The sequence below is a fragment of the Fulvia fulva genome, chromosome 8 (assembly GCF_020509005.1).
Source record: "Fulvia fulva chromosome 8, complete sequence".
In the NCBI taxonomy this organism is placed as follows: Eukaryota; Fungi; Ascomycota; class Dothideomycetes; order Mycosphaerellales; family Mycosphaerellaceae; genus Fulvia; species Fulvia fulva.
Genome location: NC_063019.1, coordinates 514,208 through 529,743, shown reverse-complemented (window position 1 = coordinate 529,743; position 15,536 = coordinate 514,208). Strand labels below are relative to the sequence as shown.

The 15,536-nt window shown below is 53.4% G+C and overlaps 6 protein-coding genes across 6 annotated transcripts; 1 reads left to right on the top strand and 5 right to left on the bottom strand.

The window, feature by feature from the left end:
- Positions 1–960: 960 nt before the first annotated feature.
- On the bottom strand, positions 961–5,360 carry CLAFUR5_10892 (Vacuolar membrane-associated protein; the record flags this gene model as incomplete). The annotated part of the gene is made up of 2 exons (XM_047910040.1): positions 961–1,781; positions 1,832–5,360. The coding sequence occupies 2 exons, from the start codon at positions 5,358–5,360 to the stop codon at positions 961–963; spliced, it is 4,350 nt and encodes a 1,449-aa protein (XP_047765757.1).
- A 383-nt stretch (positions 5,361–5,743) lies between these two features.
- Positions 5,744–6,424, top strand: CLAFUR5_10891 (uncharacterized protein; the record flags this gene model as incomplete). The annotated part of the gene is made up of 2 exons (XM_047910039.1): positions 5,744–5,876; positions 5,937–6,424. 2 exons carry the CDS (start codon positions 5,744–5,746, stop codon positions 6,422–6,424), a joined length of 621 nt encoding a protein of 206 aa, XP_047765756.1.
- Positions 6,425–6,718: 294 nt separating this feature from the next.
- Positions 6,719–7,846, bottom strand: CLAFUR5_10890 (tRNA wybutosine-synthesizing protein 2; the record flags this gene model as incomplete). Its single annotated transcript, XM_047910038.1, has 1 exon — positions 6,719–7,846. The coding sequence occupies one exon, from the start codon at positions 7,844–7,846 to the stop codon at positions 6,719–6,721; it is 1,128 nt and encodes a 375-aa protein (XP_047765755.1).
- Positions 7,847–8,654: 808 nt separating this feature from the next.
- Positions 8,655–10,328, bottom strand: CLAFUR5_10889 (4-coumarate--CoA ligase 1; the record flags this gene model as incomplete). Its single annotated transcript, XM_047910037.1, has 1 exon — positions 8,655–10,328. The coding sequence occupies one exon, from the start codon at positions 10,326–10,328 to the stop codon at positions 8,655–8,657; it is 1,674 nt and encodes a 557-aa protein (XP_047765278.1).
- A 217-nt stretch (positions 10,329–10,545) lies between these two features.
- Positions 10,546–12,680, bottom strand: CLAFUR5_10888 (uncharacterized protein; the record flags this gene model as incomplete). The annotated part of the gene is made up of 4 exons (XM_047910036.1): positions 10,546–11,724; positions 11,848–12,130; positions 12,182–12,334; positions 12,391–12,680. 4 exons carry the CDS (start codon positions 12,678–12,680, stop codon positions 10,546–10,548), a joined length of 1,905 nt encoding a protein of 634 aa, XP_047765279.1.
- A 350-nt stretch (positions 12,681–13,030) lies between these two features.
- On the bottom strand, positions 13,031–15,131 carry CLAFUR5_10887 (Gephyrin; the record flags this gene model as incomplete). Its single annotated transcript, XM_047910035.1, has 2 exons — positions 13,031–13,619; positions 13,669–15,131. 2 exons carry the CDS (start codon positions 15,129–15,131, stop codon positions 13,031–13,033), a joined length of 2,052 nt encoding a protein of 683 aa, XP_047765284.1.
- Positions 15,132–15,536: the final 405 nt, after the last annotated feature.

Sequence of the window (15,536 nt, the reverse complement as noted above, 5' to 3'; positions counted from 1 at the left end):
CCTTCCGACTTCCTTCGTGCTTCATCTCGCTTACTCGACACTTCCCACTCAAGCTGCCCTGGAACTAGTCCGGTACTCGTGTTGCCGAAGGCGTGGCTTGCAACACGAGTAGCCATGACGAGCGCAAGACCAACAATCGCGAAGCTAATACATGAACCCGAAACTCTTCACCACAGCCAAGACTTTCTCTTCCATCGTAGCCTGCCCCTCCAAGCCAGCGCACGCAGCCAAAGCTGCTTCCTCGTCATTGTCGAAGTCAAACAACCGTCCCTCGATCCCAAGCTCAGGCTGAGCTACAGTCACGACAAAGATGGGATTGATACCGCAGCACACTAGCACCGTTGCCCGGGACGTGGTAGTCTTCGACTTCCCAGGCTCCGCGGGGACCGAGCAGCTTGAAGCGCAGAATTGTCGTCGAGTACTTGGATGCGTGTGTGAATTCGAGGTGACGGATGAGGCTGAGGACGTGGTGGTGTTGGAGGAGGGAGAGTTGTGTTTCGCGGTGGGCTCGGACTCGATCTTGCTTACGGGATTCCTCGACGGTGAAGAGGGTCTTGGCCCAGTATTCGTGACAGGCGTCTTGATACAGACCCTTTGCTTCGTCGTTGATCTGGCGGCAAGTTCTGAGGAGAGCGCATGATGGGGGGCTTCGCGTGGTAGAGGTTGCATGGGGTGAGGTCTGATGCGACAGCCAGCTTGTAGATGTTGTTTCGCAGCTCGGCTGGCAGGCCGAGTAGCCGTGATGGTGGCATATTGTTGTGGTTGATGCCGGTAAGGAAGATTGATGTCGGATAGTAAAGTGCATCCTTGAAGTTTTATAATGGTCGAGTCACATTTTCGCCGCTGTCCGTGCACTGCAAACTTCGCGCCGTCAATGAATGACCGATACATGTGAGTCTTGTCATGTGGTGTGAACGTTTCTGTTCACTCCTACGCCATGGCCGTCGTAACAGCCTGTCCTCATTCCAGCCCACTCAACAAACTCCTATGCCCCCCTCCACCCCTATGGCTGAGATGCGGCGGCAACTGCATCGGCGGCACATCCAGATCAGCGCCAAATCCACCACCAGCACCACTGAACGGACTCGGCGCAACAGGCGGCTTGCGCTTATTGACCTCATCGTACAACTGTCTCAAGGCCTCTTCATCATGACAGAAGTGCTTGAACTCCTTCACGATAGTCTCTACCGTGTCAGTGGTCCCGCTGACAGGCTCAGCGTTCTTCCCCGGTCCCGTCTCCACTGACTTGGCGGAACCACTGATCGTGTTCGCCGCGAGACGATTTGGTAGCAGCAGGAAATTGACGCTGTCGTCTCCGAAAGGTGCACAAGTGATCTCAGCGAGAATGAGGCCAGACTTGTGTACGAATTGGGTGTATTCGTAGCTGGGCGGACCCCAGGTGTATCGGACGTCAAGTTCGGTCGTGAAAGATCTGGCAGCCTCTGTGTCGAGCACGAAATTCAGCTTCCGCAGGATGGCTTTGTGGTAGGCGACCGGGTCTTCCACGATTGACTGAGGCAAAGGACTATACGGGCCCATCACAGGTGTTTGTATAATGTTCTTGGTCGGCGGCATGATTGCTAGCTTGATAGGTTGTGGCTGGTCGAAAGGATGGTGCTCGCGATATTTGCAAGCTTCGTGTAGTGGTACTTGCATTAGCTTAAGACCGTAGCCTTCGACAAGGCTTGACCAGCGAGCTATTGCTTCACGGACAAGTTTCGTGGAAGCACTGAGCCACTCGAGCTGGATGTGGTAGCAGTTCTCGGGGTTGTGAATACGATCTATAGATCAGTCAGCCTAGTCAACATGGTACAGTGGTGTCCATGCTTACCGTAGTGGAGGTCAATGACTTGCAGGTGGTCAGACCTCTTAGTCGGATCAACATTGTACTGCATCATCTGACTCAGTAAGATCTGTTTCGTATGCAGTGGACCTGTCGCCGGTGTGCCGTTACTAGACGAGGAGCTGCTGTCGCCAGTGAATGGTCGCATCATCGGAGACTTAACAGATTCAGAGATAGGTGTAGCTGGGACTGAGGGAGCAGTCTTCCATGCCACCTTGCTGAACAAACCCTGCGTATCTGGATACTCGGTTGTGCGATGGGCACTTGAGATTTGATAGAAGTAGTGTCCATCTCTGAATCTGTGCTTCTGTCGGACGTGATGGAATATGCCACGGGACATTAGCTCGTTGCCCATTGTGACCGCGTCTTCGCGCAGCTTTAGGTCTTTGAAGGCGCCGAGCAGCCACGTCGTCATCTGGTCTCCACGGAAACATCTTAAGTGTGTGACAGTCAGCCATCGCCGGTCCCGCATCTCAACGCCATTCGGAGGGGGATCTTGTATCTGCTTGACTAGCTTAGCAACATCGAAGTTGCTGCTGTGGTGCTTTTCAGACTCTGCGAACAATGGCTGCGACAGCTCATGCTCTTCCAGCTGGCTAGACAAAGTCGGACCGTGAGCATTGACTATGACGCTTGAATCTTTCGTCTGATAGTCGATTGCAAGAGGATTCGGATCGCGTTCTGAGGGAATGGCAGTAGACTTGTTCTTAGACATCGAGGCAAGATGCTGCTGGGCCTCCACAGAGATGTGGCGCTGTCGTTGCCACGACTGAGTCAGGCGGCCGATCCCTTCGATACGTCGCTCCTGGTCTGTGAGATCGCGATCAGACTTAGTGACCTCGACCGGGATGAGTATCAAGCGCATCTGGAACGTCGCATTGATCTCTTCCTTGAGCTCAGATGTGAGGCCAAGTATGTAATTGTCAAGATCAGACCAATCGCGCAAAGGCAGTTCCGAGTGATAAGTGACTTCAGCTTTGACTGACATGCCCGTCGGCAACTTCATCTTAGGATCGTAGTTGGTCAAGTAGTGTTCCGTGCCATCACCTTCGCTGCCGATGCCTTTCTTCGGGTCATATTGAACAACCTGCACCTCAAAGTCTGACAGACGCTGGACTTCATGATAGCGTCTGCCCAATGACAAAAGTACCGGTCTGTTCTTGCTCTGGAACGTGGAGTCACCGCCAGTATTCTTGAGGGCCACGATCTGGAAGCCCTGACACAGCCTCACGTCGATCATCCGTTCGACTAATATACGAGCTGTCTCATCTTTCAAGCTGATCGAGTTGGCAAGTGTGTGCCGTCTGACTTTCTTGTTGTAGTGGATGTCGAGCTCAGAAGCGGACGGCTTGTACTCTGCAGTCAGCGGCAAAGCAGCCGGCGTGCACATTGACTGCCACTTGAAAGCTCCAGAGCTAATAGCGCGAGGAAAGACATGCTGCCACTTGCGATATTGACTTGTGACAACCATGTTGTCTCTTCTCGGATTGCACGGATTGAGCAGCGTCACCCAGGGCGACCTCATCTCCAGACTGCCGTTGGCAGGACCCTTTCGTGGGAAGTGATTGCCCGCCTTGGGAGTCGTCGAGAGTGAAGTGTCATTCTCTAGCACATTGCCTACCATAGTGTCGGCAATCCGTTGCTCTACGTCACTAGCCAGGTTATCTGGGCTGCCGTTCGTGGTCTCCTGGACTGCATGTATTGCGATTGGCCTCGAGTTAGGATTCTCTTCAGGGTCACTCGGGTCACTAAGGCGGTTCGAGATGACGCTCTGCTGCGATGGCTTCCGACGGAGAGACGCTCTAATCGCCTTGGCGAGGCCACTTGATGTCTCACTGGAGGTCGAGACTGTCCCTGCGGCTATCTCCTTCTCCTGCTGTGCATATGTGGCCGAAATGGAGGCCAGTCCTGTGCTAGCGACGCCTCGACTCAAGGCAAGACCTTTAGGTCCAACACTGATCTTACGACCAGACTGCATGAGTGGATGCGGAGGCAACCGCTGTCGCTTGGCTCTGTTAATTGGCTCTTTGCTTGCCATTGATGGCGAGCTGGACAGGTTACTATCTGCCGATGCGGTCGACACTGTCTCGCGGCTATGCTTGGTTGGCGACCTGCCGATGGGCACACCTTTCATGGTCTCGACAGAGCCGACCGGATCAGAATCAGTTTGACTATCGACTGGCTGCAAAGCATTTGCAATGGCGGGAGTCGCGTCAGAGAAGACATCAGTGTCATGCTGATCCATCTCGTCAGTGCTAATACCCTCTTCATGATCGGCCAGCAGCGGAGGCAGGGCGATTTCCGCCACAGGCTCCAGGTAGGCCGACAAAGTCCATGAGGTATCCTGTGTGTCGTGAGGTGAGCTCCAGAAGGAGATGTCAACCCAGTGGGGCACGGCGAATTCCTTGATGCCTTCATTGTCGTACTGGAAGAGCGGCACTGGGTGCATTGGCTTGGGCGTCAACGCGACCACATCAACGCCAATGCTGTTTCCGACCAGCAAGTCTGTCGTTTGCTTCAGTAATTTGTGGTCAGCGTCGAAGAGACCAGCACCAGCAGTGATTGCAATGATAGAACAACCGGTGCTTAGCAGATGCGCATCGATTTGGTCATCAGCGTAGTCCATGGCAGTAAGATGGATCGCTTCAAGAAGGTTGCTCTCGGCAGCGAGAGACACAGCTCGAGGGAGTCGGTAGTCGTTGAATGCCGCTTTGAGCTTGCGTAGTATCTGCTGCCACGTTGTGCTCGTCATGTCTGAGACCACAACATGATAGAAGTCTTCAGATAGAAGCTCACTCTGTTGGCTGTCCCGTTTGCCAGCAGCGGTGGCAGATCGTCTACGGCCGAACAAGACCACCGCGACCTGATGCTTAACTTTCAATCTGTCCCAACGCTGGAAAAGCTCGGGGAGAAAGCCGTCCAGAAGTCGTTCGTACATCAGATCGCCGTTGGACCAGTTCTCCAGCATTTCTTGCGATACCTCAATGAGTAGAGTGTACCTAGCGCTGCCACTTCGAAAGATCGGCTTCGTATATGGATGGGAGCAGATGGCTGATTCGACTTCCTGAGCTGAGATGTAGACTTGCTGGATCTCGCCGACTGCTGTTCCCAGATAATTCACGATCTGGCCTTGATACACAACAGTATCCTGTACACAGCCCATCAGTTGCCACATATCAGCACGAGACAAGAACTGTTCGCGGAAGAAAAGTTCTACGTGTGTTGCTGTTGACGGCTCCAGATCCTCGGGCTCGATGATGTCCAGCTTGCCCTGAGTACGGTTCTCGAATCCAAACTGCTTGGCCAAGCTGATATGAAGCGAGATCTCATTCGCGCCGGTGGTCTGTCCAGCAGGGGCGATACAGAGTTTCCTGGCAGCTGGAGCGGATAGCCAGGCATATTCTCCAACGTGCAGTACCCGATCGCCAGATAGCACGTCCACCTTCGTGACGCGATCATCGTGAAGGACAATCGTACACGCTCGACCTGGGGCTCCAGCTTCCCCGTTGGTCGCCATGGTCTATTCCTGAGGCACCAAGGATAATTCCAGGCCTGGTGATGATTCAGGGGTCGTTCTGGCAGTGTTCAAGTCGGATACAATGCCAAGGAAGAACAGCCCACCCGCCGGACAGCAGGAGGCTTCAAGCGTTCAAGGCAGCGCATCGTGCATTGGTAGAGCGCCAGCACAAGACACTGTGCTGTTGATGGGCTGGCTGATGTGAAAGTCACGTCCAACGCGTGTAAAGGCAAGTTCGAGATGGCCGTTTTCTAGCATGGTCCAAGCGGCCTCACCCAATGACGTTCTCATCTCCTGGATTCCACATGGATGCTAGGTATTGGAGCGCATTGCACGCTGTTCTGCGCATCTCTGCCACCCTTCGTGTACACAACCGCTTCGCAATGTTGTCTTCCCTGGCCACAGTCGCTCTTGCCAGCCTCGCGATCCATGTGCAGGCGCATGGTGGCCACCTCGCTCACGATCCCGCACCCAGCGTAGCTGCAGACGCGGACTGGGCAACCCGGCACATGGCTGGTATGGGGAGACATTGATGACCTGGGCGATCCTCGCATCCCTTGCTGACCGCTCTTACAGAGGAGCACCACATTGCTCAATTCGACGCCGGATCTTTCTTCAACCTCCACGACTTCGATCAAACCAACGAGTGGACACACGACGATCTCTACAAAACATACGGCCTCCACCACGAATCCACCAACCACATCACCAAGACCCAAAAAGACGCCGCGATAGCGGACATCATCAAGACCTTCGACCGCGACCTGAGCGGGACGATTTCGTTTGCCGAGTACACCATCGGCGTGGCGCAAGGCCTGATCCTACCAAACTTAGGCTGGGGCCCCGGACACCACGGTGATGACGAGTACGAGTATGAGATCCACCACTTCGAAAAGTACCACGATGAGAACACGAAGGAGGAGGATCTGATACATCCTGAGGATATTGCGCATTTTCGGATGCATGATGAGAAAGAGGCGGCCGAGGAGCGACAGGAGAGGCAGGATAGGATGAAGATTGTGGAGGCGAATATTCCAGCCAAGTTCCGACGGCCAGAGCTTTAGAAGAGCGTAGCGTTTATATTGAAGTTGAGGATGACGGAGGAAGAGTTTGAGGAGGTCAAGGCACGCATGCAGCCGCAGATGTTGCGGTTTGGGAGTCCTTGGAGCTATGTGGTACTGAGTGTTGCTGGTTGGCTGGCTTCGGGGCACATACGGCTCGACATGCGAATCGACATGGAAATCGCTGTGCCTTGAACTATCGTGCACGCGGTGGTGTTCGCCGCATGGGTCCCATACAACAGTGCCCTTGTAGAGAAACGAAGGGCCATGAGATAATGTACAGCAAAAAGGGAAATACTAAGACGGATCTCTGGGATACACGACGATATCTATCACGCAATGCATAACGCCAGGAGCATAGCTCTTCAGGCGATTGATGAACTCGACCTTTGTCGATACTTCACCTCCTCGCTGTAGCCTCAGCAAACTCTCCAACTCTCTCCGCGTCTCCTCCGCCTTCTGCTCAATCTCCTCCACCAGAAAGTTCTCGTGCACATGCGCCCACCCAACATGACCCTCATCCAACACACTAGCCGCTAATCTCAATGAATCCCTCGAACTCGGCAGCATCCCGCAGTTGACATGCCTCACGGGTGGCAATCTCGCCCTCATCTTCTCCACCCTCTGCGGCGCAGCTTCATTACTCTCATTAAACACCACCAATCTCGCCCCATCCTCCACAACGCCCTCCTCACCCCCCTCAAACATCCCCACCTTCCATCCATTCCGCTCCGCCCCTCTCCTCAACCCCTCACAACTCCACGTACTCAGATCCCAACACAGGACTTTACCAACCCCCGCTTTCACATAGCTGAATGCAAAGTACCCAATCCCCGCATAGAGATCCACAGCAGTGCACTCGCCCTCTTCCACAGCTTGGAGGACGGAAGGGAGGGTGAGGAGTCGAGCCTTTTCGGAAATGTTGCCACGGCTGAACATTGTCCAGCGGGGCGACCACGTTTGGTAGATGGAGTTCTGTTTTGCCGTGATCCAGAGGGCGGAGGTGAGGTCCTCGTGCGTGGGTGGGGAATGGGCCGTACTAGGACCGAAAGAGTAGCCTGGGAGGGCGAAGAGAGGGTGGAAGTTGTGAGGGGAGCGGAGATTGTTGAAGGATTCTTTTGCCTCTAGGTCGTCTTCTTTGGCGGTGTTATGCAGCGGAATCGGTTTGTTGAGGGCGATGTGTGTGACTTTCACTTCTTTGCAGATGTATTCGTACAGTCTTGTTATGGTGGCGTCGTGGGCCTGGAAGGCTTGATTAACATTCTCCCATTCGGGCCCGGGGCCTGAGAAGGCGGTTGGTGGGAGGAGGAGCATGGGGCCGTAGATGGTGTAGGATTTGTTGAGCTTTTGGGCTAAGTCTTGAGGTGGATGTATTGATGGTGGGTCGGTCGAGGTTGATAGCCATCTCTTTACGGCTCTTTCCATGGTGTGTTAATGGTTGTTGATGAGGCCTGTGAGTGTGAAAGCGGCACGGTGGCAGATGCTTGAAGCGGAGGTCCACGGTGTGACAGACTTTCTCGCTGACGAAGAAGGAAACTTCCTTTTCCATCAACATCGCTATCGAAGCCATCTTCACAACGTCTATGAGGGCTTGAATTGCTCTGCTATACTCATCAAACCATGCCTAGCACAATCATTGGGCCAGATCTGCCGGCCTTGCATGAGACGTCATGGTGCCCGCCTCGGCTATGGTGCTTGGGCTGAGCATGTTTGAGGCTTAAAGGTGTTGATGTATCACGACGAATTAACTACATTCCTATGCTGCATACAAACTTCTCTAGATCCCATTTCCAGCAGAAGGGAGGGTTATAAGGCTGAAGCACCTGGGAGCTGTCGCGGGAAGAGTCTGCGATAGAGGAGGCTGACCTATGTACATCACCCCAAAGACGCCGCCTGAAAACCAATTCTTCCTCGACATCAAAGACAACATATCGGGACAAGCACCTGGTCTTTATGCTGGTGATTTTCATGGTTAGCTTCCGGTCAAGGTGTGGCTCCTGGCGATCGAAATGAGGCACACGCTCGCTGGGAGAGATCTTTAGCAGGGCATGTAGGCCACGGGCGATAGGAGCTGCGAGGAAAAGCGACGGTCTCAGCGGCTTGCTGGTCTATGGAGATACTTTCTCTGCCTCAATGCTTACAGATCGTGCTCTCGCTGTTTTAGAATGGCTCGCACCCTCGGCTTTCACGACGGCCGCCTCAAGTATGAGCATTCAGTGACCTTGTAGCTGACCTACTCTCTCGCCTTCAACACAGCGCTGACCAGCCCCTTCTTATCGATCTTATTACTGGAATTCATCGGCCAAGCGTCCATACCAAGATCCTTCAAGCTATACACTCCCCCAGCGAGAGCAGCCCATGCCCCCAACCTCTCAACCACAACCTTCGCGACATCCTCCTTCCCCACACGCAGCTCTTGCACGACCACAGCTGGCACAGCGCCATAGACCTCATCGTCCAAACCAATACACACAGCCTCGACGCCCGGAAATCCTTCCTTTATACACCCCTCAATCACGGCAGGCACGATGTTCCGTCCCTTGTAGACGATAATGTCTTTCGTCCGGCCGATGATGTAGATGACACCGGATTCATCCATGAGGGCGACATCGCCTGTCTTGAACCAGCGTCCGTATTCGTCATTGTAGAAGTCCTCGGGATTGCGGTTCTCGAGGTATTGAGTGATCGTTGCGTCGGATGAGACGTGGAACTCTCCTTGCGTTCTTCTGGGGACAGGAGTTGTGGTGTTGGACTTGCAGACTCGGAGTCTGGAACCATGTAATGCTCTCCCAGCGCCAACGATCTTGGAGTCCTTGTCGAGATGGAGCGGTTCCTCTTCCGTGAAGCCGAATAGCGGTGCGCCTTCGCTCATACCCCAATGTGGCGCGAATTTGCAAGAGTCGGGTAAGAACGCTTTCGCTTTCTCGACTGTGCTCAAAGCACTGGCATCTCCACTCATCAGTACAAACTCCAGACTTTCCAGTCCCTGGCCCCTGCTTTGCTTTTCGTCGTGATAAGCAGAGAGCAAATTGACCATAGCCGGCACGAACCACGCATGCGTGACCTTCCACTTCCTCACCACCTCTACAGTCCTCTGTTCATCGATATTGGAGCCCGCGAAGATCACGGTCCCACCACGTTGCCAGGTGTTGAGGCAACCGAGGTAGCATATTGGCCGGTAGCAGAAGGCCAGTGTCAGAGTCCTTGTCCGAGGGGTGTAGTTTGACCGATGGAAGGAGTGGTACTGTCTAGTCTGAATAACGAAGGCACGGGTGGTGATTGGACAGCTTTTTGGAAGAGAAGTTGAGCCTGAGGTGTTCATTACCAGTGCAGTCGATTCCGATGAGCGAGTGTGATGCGGTGCTGGGTTCGTTGCAGCCTGCAAGTCTTGGATCGAGTGCATCGGCAGCCAAGAAGAGCTTGTACCAGCTTTAGACAGCTCGTTGCACAAGAGTCTCACTTTCGGCTCGTGTCCATATTCCTCATACCGTCTTGATCCATCGAAGTCCTGCACGACCACGACTGCAGGCCTGAGAGTCTCAATCAACTTCCTCGTCTCCTGCGGACGCCCCAATGTGTGTGGATTTTCAGGTGCGAAGATCGCACCAATCCTGACGGCGGTCCAGAAGAGGAGCGTCCAGACATCGGCTTCGGTGTTGTCAATAAAGGTGAAGATGGTGTCTCCAGCTACCACGTTCTGTGCCGTGAAGTATGAGGCCAACTTCTCGACTCGATCAATGAGCTGAGCATATGTCCATGTTACGGTGGGTTTGCCTTTGTTATCGACTACCAGCGCGAGATTGTTTGGATTGGAAGAACCTGCTTCGGAAAGCCAGTGCCATAGCGACCCTGGAAGTGGCTCGGGTTCACCGCCGTGGTTTTCTGACAGCTGCTGTCCCAGTGTCATCTTGAGAGTACACTGTCAGCGAAGACAGAGTTGTTGCTCAAGTGTAACCCACAGAGCAGCGAGCTCTCATCAGCATGCTTTCATGAGGGACCCAGAGCGGTGGGCATGCTGTACATCCCTAGCGCCCTTCCGGTTAGCCGCCTCTTTGCATTATCCACATCAGGCAAGTAGCTCTCCAGCGTCCTGGAACGTTCAATGCAGGTACGAAGGTAGCACACTACACAAACCCATCCTCCCTACTCGGATTCGGACTCCTCAGAATAAGCGGCCTCAGCCCACTATCTTGCTGTCCTCTCGCCTGCAAATTATCCCAACTCGGCAGCTCTTCGCCATCACGTTCTTCAGGCTCATCATAAACCGAGCTCGACGAGCTGATAGTCCTCGAATGCGTTGGTCTCTTCCTCAACTCATGCGCACTGGTAGCTTCGCCGCGTGGAACCAGAGTTCCGGGCCCAAAGCCCATCATGGGACTGTATCGATCCCGCACAATGTCTGCTCTCTGCTTCCCGTTCGCGAGGTCCAGCTTTTGCACGCTCTCGGCTGCGTGAGCGCCGTATATGAGGAGCTGAACGGGGTCCAAAGGCTGCCAGGTTGAACCACAGATCTTGGCGGCTTTGCGCTCGGCTCGAAGCCAGCGCCAGATTTGGAGGATTGTGCATAAGAGGATGATGCAAGCTACGGCCAGGGCTAAGATCGTGACGTTTTTGATCTCGACCGTGACTACATAGCGATGCTCGAAGGGTTGTTGCTCGACACTTGTGGTGGCAGCGATGTCGCCATTTGTCGCCGTCCATGCTGTCTGAAGTATCATCTCAATATGCGACAGAATGTACTCGAGTGGCGACATGTTGTAGGCTTGCATACGCTCGTAATCATCGCCAGTTGTGTCCAGATAGTCGGTATTCAGCAGCTTGCTGTACCCGTCTCGAAGTTGAGCTGATGCCGTCGCTCCTTCGAGTGCATAATCGAGCCATTGCATGGGAGACTTGCCTTCGTCGTCTCGACATGTCTCATTAGCGGAGTTGGTCGTCATGACACCGCCGTCGAGAGAGAACTCGATCCAACGCCATGAGTAGATATCGTCATTGAAGGGAGAGTCGCAGAGGACGGTAAATTGTGTCTCATTGTAAGCCTCCTTCTCAAAGGTGGCATTTTTTCCAACTGCAAGCTGCGAGAGCAAATTCGCGTACTGCCCAGGTGCAGTCAGTATCGATAGTGCTGTTTCGCCCTCTAGCTCACTACGAGCAACAGTCATGACACCACCATCGCCATTGGAGCTCGTAAGAACGTATGTCTGATTGAACCCAGTATTCGGGTTGATGACAATTCGATAAGTGTCGTAGTTGATCTTGAGAAAAGTGTCGTATTGAGTACTCATGTACTCGATTTCGCTCGACTGCTATCAGTCACTTCCTTGCACGTAACAGGATTCGGCCTGAAAACTGGAAAAAAAAATTGCCCTCTCCTGGCCGAGTCTGCTATGTATCGCTTGGTCTGCAAAGGCTCTCATAGCACCGACAGGCAGTCCCATCGTCCCTTCTGCGCCGGAGAATGTGATGTTATCGAAAGTATATGGCGTGTGCGTGATAAGCTGTGAAGTCAGTGCGCTCATAGCCAGATCGTATGTACATCCAGCGGCAGTAAGAGAACTCCTACATGCATCCGGAAGTGCCGGTACATCGCCTCCAAGTGTGACAGAGACGTTTGTACTGTTGTCGCCCGGTACCAGTCTGGAGTCAAGGACGAAGACGATGGAGAGGACCCAGGACATGGCGCTGAAGACCGTGATCGCAAGTGCGAAGCTAGAGTAGTCAGTCGTGCTTCCGGAGGGTAGATGAATGTGGTATGCTTACGGAGCTGAGATGTACCACAATCGAGAGTTGCGGACAGCATACCGGAGCATGTCAATGACATCTTTGTCGTTTGCAGCAGTGCGAGTCTGTAGAGCTGCTAGACTTAGGTCTTTCGATGCGAACTCTGCCTCCGCTTCGGCTTTGTTCGTGATACTTCAGGTCATTAGTCTTCAAGCTCCAACTGTTGCGCTAGCGCAGTCCAGACTCACTATGGGCAATGTTGTAGCAGCCATGACAGCAGCAAGGCACATGCAATGACCACAAAGTTGACATACTGCTGCGTAGTCTTCAGATCATAATGTATCGACACACTCCACGGCTTGTAGGCGAATGCTGGAAACAATGCTACAGCTGTGGCGGCCAGTACGAATGACAGTCCGTGCAGAAACGCATGATACCAGAAGTACGACCATTGCGAAGTCCTCGTGGGCTTCTTTACAGGAATGTAGTCCATGACCATTAGTGATAGGCTTACATGCGCCGTTCCAGTTGGGATCATGGCATGTCGTGGGTGTTTTGGAGATCGTCGTAGTGTATATCAGCTTGTATGGTCGTTTGAAGTTTTAGGATCGCGTTGTTTGCACGACACCGCCATGCAGACTGAGTGGCTGAGACGTGCGTGGCTGTTATGTAGCTCAAGTGAGGCCATTTTCAGCCGAGCGTATTCCCGTTATAGGAGTTTAGGCTTCGCAAAGATGCAGGAACAACATCGGACAGTTGAAATCATGGGCTTACCAGGATGCTGACAAAAGTTGAAGAGCAAATGTATGAAGAGGACTTCATGTGCCTGGCTTGTAAGCATACATGCTGTCTTCGTCACACCTACTGGGGCAGCAATCCAGTGATGGATCACAGGTTAGGCAAGTCACTCACGATCTTACCCATTAGCAACGCATCCACCTTCTCGCCCTTACGTAGAGAGCCCTCCTGTGCTGGGAGGCACAACAGCGCGTTAGCACCCTTAAAGCTGCCGATGCGCGAGCTGCGTTGGAAGCCAGTGCTGGTGGCATACAGTTGGCCATCACTCCGAGCAGTGACAACGACGCGATGATATTCGCTCCTCTTCGGATCCAGCTTGACGTCCTGGTCGAGTACGACCTTGACTTTAGGAAGTCCTGCTGGACTTATGCCGGACATCTTGTGCAAAGCAGGCAGGACGAAAAGGTGATATGTCACCACTGCTGAAGCTGGATTGCCAGGTAGTGAGAAGATGACTTTCGTCAGATCGTCCCCAGCATTGGACTTGATCGGGACGGTTGCGAATGTTGTTGGCTTGCCAGGCTTCATGGAGACACGGCCGAAGTGTATTGTGCCGCCGAGAGAGCGCTCGATCGTGGGCTTGAGCAGGTCAAGTTCACCCATAGAAACACCACCAGAAGTGATGATGACGTCCACCTTACGCATAGCGTCTCGCAGAGTCTGCTCCAATGCGCCTGGTCTGTAGGGCTATTAGCAGCTGAATGTGATTCAAGGTGACGTCCACTTACTGATCAGACGCTATGCGAAGATCTACGGCCTCAAAGCCAGAACCCTTGACGGCCGTCAAGAGTGTAGGTCGATTGGTGTCTCGGACCTCGCCCAGTCTGAGTGCATCCGGACGATCAAACTCCACAATCTCATCGCCCGTACTGAGTACACCAACAACAGGCTTGCGATACACCGACACTTCCCTCGTACCGACAGAAGCAAGCAAGCCAAACTCTCCACCAACAGCGGTAATACCTTCGCCCTTCCTCATTATCACATCACCCTTCTGAACATCACTTCCAGGCTCTCGCACGTTCTCTCCAGCTTCGATCTCATCAGTCAGGATCTCGATCTCCTTTTCTTCTCGACCGTCGTCTGTCATTGAACGGAGTACAGTGTCTTCGACCATTACGACTGCCGTTGCACCGGGTGGTAGTGGCGCGCCAGTAGTGATCCGGGCAACTTCGCCCAGGCGGAGCTTTTCCACTTCCCCTTCTGGTCCAGCTTGAGCTGTAGACACACTTGTCACTGGGAAGATGCCCTTCGTGCTTGGTATCATGACATGACTACCTGCGGTTATGGCGTAGCCGTCCACTATGCTGGCTTTAAAGGCCGGGACAGACTCATTAGCTGTCACGTCTTCCGCCAGAACGGTTCCTACCAATTTCTCGTCAACTTTCGTACGCACCACGTGCGGTGAAGGGGTGTGCTCTGCAATCTGCTTCAAAGCTTCATCCACCGAGAGCATCGGGTATGGTGATTCTCGATGTCGTTTGGCAGGGCCTGCGTTGGGGTCGTTTGGCGTAGGTCTATCCTCTGGCTTTGTATGCGCCTTAGGGCCGTGGTGATGTCCATGACCATGTCCGTGACCGTGACTGTGGCCGTGAGAGTGATTGTGACCATGCTGATGACCCGAGCCAGCGCCGGACACTAGTCCAGCATCCTGTTCGAGCTTCTTGGTGCCGCCTACATGAAGGGTCCTCGAATCAAGCCCGCCGACCTGTTGGCAAGCGTGCGGGAGTAGTTTCAGAACTGCTTCGAGATTCTCCTTGGCACCTTTGGGAGAGCCAGGCAACGTCAGTATCAAAGTATTGTTCCGAACACCTGCTACAGGTCGAGCCATAGCGGCAAACGGGGTGATGGCCAGTGATGCAGAGAGCATTGTATGGACCAAGCCGGCAGCATGTTTATGCAGCAATGGTGCGATAGCCTCAGGCGTGACATCCTTCTGCGCAAACCCAGTGCCTCCACTCGTGACGATAAGGTTAACAGGATTGTCAGCGTCGGTCCAGCTCGTGACTGCTCGTTGTATGTCCAAAACATTGTCGGGCACAATCCGGGTCTCATCCGCTTGCCACTGGTCGCCGCCCTGCTGTGTGAAAACATCTTGCAAGGCTGGGATACCTTTGTCAGTCGATGGATCTTTCGAGGCAGTCTCCGATATGATGAGGATGGCGGCGCGAAATTTGGTGGCGTTTGACATCGTTCAGATGAAGATGAAGCAGGGAGGATGGTGTGGTTGGTAGATGGCAGAAGCGTTTCTTAGTAAGCGGTCTTGGCATAGTCTCACGCGCTGCATGAACGACATCTGCCTTCTCCTAGTTCATGCTGACAATGAAGCGGGAGATGCCAACAGTTAAGACGCCTGAAGTAGACGGATCGAGAGATGACGCGGGGATAGAAGTCAGGACGAGAGAAAGGAGTATCCAAAACATTATTTTATTAAGCTACATTTTGCTACTTTTTTCGCGGCCTATCCACGCCCTTTTCTTGATATACATCACCACGCACTGGCGCAAGACATCCAAGCGAGCTAGCTATTCCATGTTCCGTTGGACCACAAAGCATACCATCCAATTAGACCTGCGCATGCTTTTGTTCCCAGCAT